The sequence below is a fragment of the Histoplasma capsulatum genome, genomic scaffold (assembly GCF_000149585.1).
Source record: "Histoplasma capsulatum NAm1 scaffold_1 genomic scaffold, whole genome shotgun sequence".
NCBI lineage: Eukaryota > Fungi > Ascomycota > Eurotiomycetes > Onygenales > Ajellomycetaceae > Histoplasma > Histoplasma mississippiense.
The window spans coordinates 4683019-4688748 of NW_001813982.1; the positions used below are offsets into that span (position 1 = coordinate 4683019).

Sequence of the window (5730 nt, forward strand, 5' to 3'; positions counted from 1 at the left end):
ATTCGGTGTTGTTGTTGTTGTTGTTGTTGATGATGATGTCGATGAGGAGGGCTGCTGGTACGGCGAATGAGGTGGTACTTGCGATTATATTGGGCTGGTTGGGTTGTTGATAGTTCTGAGAGTAGGGCGAGGGGGAGGAAGGATGAGGGGACCCTTGGTAACCTGGAACTGGGGAGGGAGTGGAAGTCATCTCTGGTCGTCCATATTGCTGTTGTTGATGTTGATGTTGTTGAGGTGTTGGCCGCGGTGGTGGTGGTCGAGACGACGTGGGGTAAGGGGGTTGCGGCGAACTCGGATAGGGCTGTCCAGTGTACTGTTGTTGGCTAAACGGACGCATAGTAGCGGTGATGCAAGAACGGTAGGATCACAAAGCGGTTCGTTCCAGGACAGATCGCTTTGTTTGAGGGGAGGCCGATGGACAGCAGCAAGATGGAAGAGGCAGAGGATGAGTGAAAGCAGCAGGATGGAGGGGAAGATTGGAAGGTGAGTAACAAAACAACGGGGAGAAGACAGGAGCACTAGCTAGATATTGGGCAGGATTTTATTTCCTGATCAAACCGCCAAACTAGCGCGGGGGACTTGGTTCCAGGCAGAGAACGGTGATTTGCTTACCGCTGGCGGTGGAACTGCTGCTTGCGGGCCAGGATACGCCTGGTACTGCTGGGTTTGGCCAGGCTGGCAATCCCCATCGGATCAATCAGAACCACTCTCTGCACAGATAAAGGGGAAAGAATACCAGAAAAATAAAAATAAAAATAAAAATAAATCGCCCCATTTCATCGGTTAAATGTCCTGTGACGGTCTGATATCCTTTTCATGTATGTATATATATACTACTGGTACTAGCATTGATGGCGAACTTACATATGCACCTGGTCTCGGCGCGCCTCCAACAGGCGGAGGACCACCTGGATAGCCGGAGGGAGGAGCACCGCCAGCCTGCTGGGCCGCAGCCATCTTTGAAGCGAGCTATGCAGTCCATGATAATCGAAATGGTCAAGTCAGCCTGGAGTTGGAAACATCGAAAACAGAAATTCAAAAACAGTGGTGGTTCCACGGGTTGCCAAAAAGCTACCGAGGGGTAATGGCGGGGTACGGTCCGGCAACATCTCGGGGGCGTCAAACTTACACCCATATTGAAGTCTGGAGGTCGGCAAGTCAGCGCAGAGACAAATTTCGCTGGGGGACTGATGGAGGGGAAGATGAGGATAGGGGAAAGGTCCGGGTGTTGGGAGCAGAGGAGGGAGGCCGAGCAGGTTGAGATATATATGGACAGAGAGATGGATCAACCGACACCTGACCTAGGGTACTGTACACCCTGGCTGCAGACTACTCCCAACCACCACCACTGTCCAAGCATGGATGACATCGTCCAAGCATCAGCCAATCGCCCGCCAAGGCGCCGCGACGCACACAAGCCACAGCCCGGGTGTAGCACCGTCCCATTGGCCAACATCGAGGCAAGGCTGAAAGGAAAGGCTGAAAGGAAAGGAAGGAAAGCTGGGGGAAAGACAGGCTGCACACGAGGAATCATCTCACAGGGACATGCCCGTGTCTGATCACAGCTCCAGTGATTGTGACGCGGGGTCTTGATGCTGGATTCTATCCATATGAAGAAGTTTTTTGGTGTTGATTTGAAAGTTCTTCGTCCTCCTGTTTTGCGAAAATGTTGCACTTCATTTCCCGGCTCTGATGGTCCTTTTTGTGGGTTGATACCTAGTTACCCTACGAAGAAAGCCTCAAAGCATGAGACCGAGAAACACAAGAAAATATATTTATTTTGGTATGAAACGGTCTAGATATCTCTCCTCATCCCGCTACGCAAAATGGGAAGAAAACGAGATAGAAACAAACTCAAGACATAAACCAGAAGCAAAACACCTCATCACTTTTTTCCTTTGCCCTTTTTCTTCTTCTGATTCCCTCCACCCCCCTGGGCCTTTGGCTGGATGACAGGCGTGCTGCCAGCCGACTCCCCGCTCTTTTCAATAACGACGCCGCCCTGCGTACGCTCAGCGGCTCTCTGTTTCCCCTTCTTCCCCTTTGCCCGGTAACTTGAGCGATCCCGCAACGGTAGCCAGCGTTCTGGATCCGGCTTCTTGTTAGGGTCGTAGTCCTTGGGTAATCGTGATTTGCGGACTCGTTTCTTCGTAGTAGCCTGCTTGCTGTTGTTGTCATCGGCTGCCGCGCGTTTACGGTTGCTTGGGAGAGGGGAGCTTGTGGCTAATATCGATGACGATGCTGTTGTTGTCGCCGTTGTCGTTGCTGCTGCTGTTGTGACGGAGGGTATGCCCGCCGCTTCCAGGGAGGTGACATCGATGTCGGCAATAAGGTCTTGGACAGGTGAAAGTTTATCCACCATCGATTTGACCCTATCAGGCGATGTTGTCGCGTACGCTGCAATGTACCCTGCGGTTGAAAACTGATCATTTGGGTCGGCGTTATGGAGCTCCGTGAATAATTGGCCTGCCAGGGTGAGGTCTGTGGCTTCTCCAGATGTGAGGAGCAGTGAGCCTGCGGCACGGAGGAGTGATGGAGATTTGTCAGGACGTGATCGCCAGTGTGATGCAGCTTTTGCGAGCTCTGCCTTCATGTGGGATTTGCGGCCCTGTGTGTTATAAAGGGAAGCCAGGATGCCGATGAGGCCCGGGTTGAATCGAATGTCCTTATCTGACTCTGACATTGATTGATCTAAACGCTTCAAGAATGCTTCCAGAACAGAGATTGCAGAGTTAAGGTTTCCAGCGGAAACATAGAATTGGATGAGAGCGAGCACAAGACCAACATCATTCGGTCTTTTTGCGACAAGCTGAAGTGCTTCTTTGAGACCAGCTTTATCTGATCCGTCTCGAGCGTGAGCAGCAATGTTGAAAATGGAGAGGGTGTTGATGTCGGGCGATATAGTGGGAGTGGGATGTTGGGACAGTGCTCTCTGAGTCGATTTTGCTAAGCCGTCAAATTTGCGGACCAGCAGATCTACCGCATATGAGTTTTCAGTCAAGGTTCGACTCTGGAATGAGAATAGTCGATCGCCCTCTGTTGCGGATGGGATTTGATGGAAGTGCTTGTGTAGTAAATATGGATTTGATTCAAGTTTGGAGGTAAGAAGAATGTTATTTTGAGCGATTTTCTTGGTGGAAATCTCGGAAATTCTAACACAAATGTCAATATTAACACATGCAAGTCGGTGGTAGGAAGCTCAGCAAACATACTCCGCTAAGTTGATTTCTTCCGCCAGGCTTCTGGCTTCCTCTGTCTTCCCTTGTCTTAGCGCGACATATAATTGTTGAACGGCAATTGGGAGAATTTCCGCAACCTTATCTTCGGGTGTAAGATCCTCGGATGATTTACAGAGTTCTGCCGTTTTGATCAGTTAGAGGATTGTTGGGGAATGGAGAGGAGGAGAAAGGGAAAACCAACCCTTTGCTCGCTTCAGTAGTACCCCTCCTGTCTGTAATTCCCCCCTCCCTATGGCGCTGCATGCCAGATTATAAGTTGTTTCGAAAGACTCTAGGTCTTCTCGGCTTGGTTTTGTATTCTGGACTTGATTTGCCAGTCCAGCCCACTGGAGCTGTGCCTCCGCCGCTCGCGAGTTAATTCGCAGGTCATTTTGCTCCCCCGCAGGCGCCGAATGCTCTGCAGATAGCTCTCTGTAAACCTCCGCAGTGCGATGGAAGTTTTCCGCACGATATGTCTGAATGGGATATAAATCATGAGCCACTCTTGAAGGGTAGTAAGTAGTACGCTAAAAAAAGACTTTTTAAACGTACCACTTGGGCTTCGACATGTTTTCCTCCTCTCCCAGTCCCAGAAGCTGTGGCCAGCTTTATCGCATCTTCCAGTTTCCCAACCTTATATAAAGCGTAAGACCATTCCAGAGGGACCCTTTCCTTCAACGCATCCCCGCCTTCCTCCACCACTCGAATCGCATCTTCGTACCGGTCCAATTTTAGCAGAGCGACGGTTTTCACGTGAAGGGCGTCAAGGTCGTTTCTCGACTTTTTCAGTACCGCATTGCAAGCTTTGATAACTTCTTCATGGTCGTCGATTGAGCTTCGTTGAAGCAATGCATTGATGCGTTGAACCGAGGCGGCGGCCATGCAGAACAGTCCAAGCGCGCCGACCGGCACCTGAATATGAAAAGAACTAAAGGAAAAAAGGAGATGATAAAAAAATAGCAATAGGACGCGATCCTTAGAAAGAATCCGATAACAGTCATTCAGCAGATAGCTTCCGTTTGGGTCATCTGCGTTAAGTTTTTGCTCGTCTCTTAATTAACTCCCCGCAATGTTGAATTATCCTCAACTTCAAAATATATCACATGACCTTTCCCGGGGCCACATCGGGCAAGCTTCGAGAACAGTTTATGGATCAACCTTCTTTTGGCTTCCAATATCTACTCGGTACCGTGGTCCGTGGATACATGAAATTCGTAAACATGAAATGCATACAGCGGATAAATATGTGCTTGCATGGGGCTTGCTTGTCATGGTTTATCGGCATTTGTCTTCCAATCATCCTCAATTCCAAGGAATACTGTTCAAACGGTTGGGAAGCACAGACTGCCTCTGCAGATAAGCACACAATAATAACTGGGGATCCCAGGTTTGAATCCGGGTCCTATGGCAATATGGTTGGGCTAGAGTGTATTCAACACGTCTTCGATTGATTCCTTTATGGTTGTGTTTGGCTAAAACAACTATGAATCATAAAATATATATAACTACCACTCTTCTCACTCTTCCAAAACGGACTACCCAGTTGCAATCAATCTCCATGGAATTTAAATTATTTAGCATCCACAAATGCACACCCGACATACACACCATACTCTTCCGAGCCCGGCCCGCACAGTGGTGGATCTTACGTCCGCGATCCAACATTTATCGCGACATTTTGTAAGTCATACAATTTACTACCTTCTGGGAAATCGTCCTCGGCGAGATCGAAATATCCCCCAGCACAATCCTCTTTTGAGACAACCGCGATTGACCGGCCATTGACGGTTGTATCGGAAGCGATTCTCAAGATTGCGTTGCAGGCATCACTTTCAGAGGCGAATTTCACGCCCTTTGATTTAAAGAAGGCGATTGTTTCTTCAGTGTATGCGGGGGTTATGATGTAACTTTGGGATCCGTCAGAACAGTTCAAAATTATGACAGGATGGAGGGCGGTTGGCATAGGAAAGCCACATATCCATGCACAGCACATGAACAGCATACATGAACAGCAACCGTCTGTACATAAGTACCTACCTTGGTGAAACTAAATTGACTCGAATCGAATCGACCCAAGCATTCCTACGAAGGGAACGCATCAGTGCTCTTACACCAAACTTTGACATCGAATATGTTGCGGAACCTGGTAAGTCAAGATAACCAGCAATACTACCAATCAAAATCAGACACCTATCACGGTCTGGCTCGAGTGATTGGCGTCGAAAGTAGTGGATGGCTAGTTTTGCTGTGTATATTGTTCCCGTAAGGTTGACATCGAAGATGGTAGTGTCTGGCCTCGTGGGTGGAAGCGAAGGGTCTGCAGGTTGTAAATGTTAACCCCCGAAGGTCACCTATGTGGCTTCTTTTTGCAGCAATGCAACCGTGGAACAATGCAGGGTCCAAATAGTCGGGTAAAAGAAATGAAAAGTATCCCGACCTTCGCCGGCAAAGAGACCATCAGGACCAGGAATGCCGGCATTTGCTATGACAATGTCGCAAGGATAGCCTCGGA

At 49.0% G+C, this 5730-nt stretch overlaps 3 protein-coding genes across 3 annotated transcripts in view; all 3 read right to left on the reverse strand.

Moving 5' to 3' along the window:
- Positions 1-608: 608 nt before the first annotated feature.
- On the reverse strand, positions 609-957 carry HCAG_01319 (predicted protein; the record flags this gene model as incomplete). The annotated part of the gene is made up of 2 exons (XM_001544222.1): positions 609-710; positions 865-957. The coding sequence occupies 2 exons, from the start codon at positions 955-957 to the stop codon at positions 609-611; spliced, it is 195 nt and encodes a 64-aa protein (XP_001544272.1).
- A 928-nt stretch (positions 958-1885) lies between these two features.
- On the reverse strand, positions 1886-4490 carry HCAG_01320 (conserved hypothetical protein; the record flags this gene model as incomplete). The annotated part of the gene is made up of 5 exons (XM_001544223.1): positions 1886-3152; positions 3213-3357; positions 3421-3694; positions 3771-4130; positions 4452-4490. The coding sequence occupies 5 exons, from the start codon at positions 4488-4490 to the stop codon at positions 1886-1888; spliced, it is 2085 nt and encodes a 694-aa protein (XP_001544273.1).
- A 373-nt stretch (positions 4491-4863) lies between these two features.
- The window catches only part of HCAG_01321 (predicted protein), a gene marked incomplete at both ends in the record, with an annotated part of 1430 nt that continues 563 nt past the window's right edge, over positions 4864-5730 (reverse strand). The window contains 3 exons of the mRNA XM_001544224.1: positions 4864-5070; positions 5256-5300; positions 5330-5513. Coding sequence (XP_001544274.1) covers positions 4864-5070; positions 5256-5300; positions 5330-5513 — 436 coding nt within the window. The remainder of the gene's footprint in view (positions 5071-5255; positions 5301-5329; positions 5514-5730) is intronic.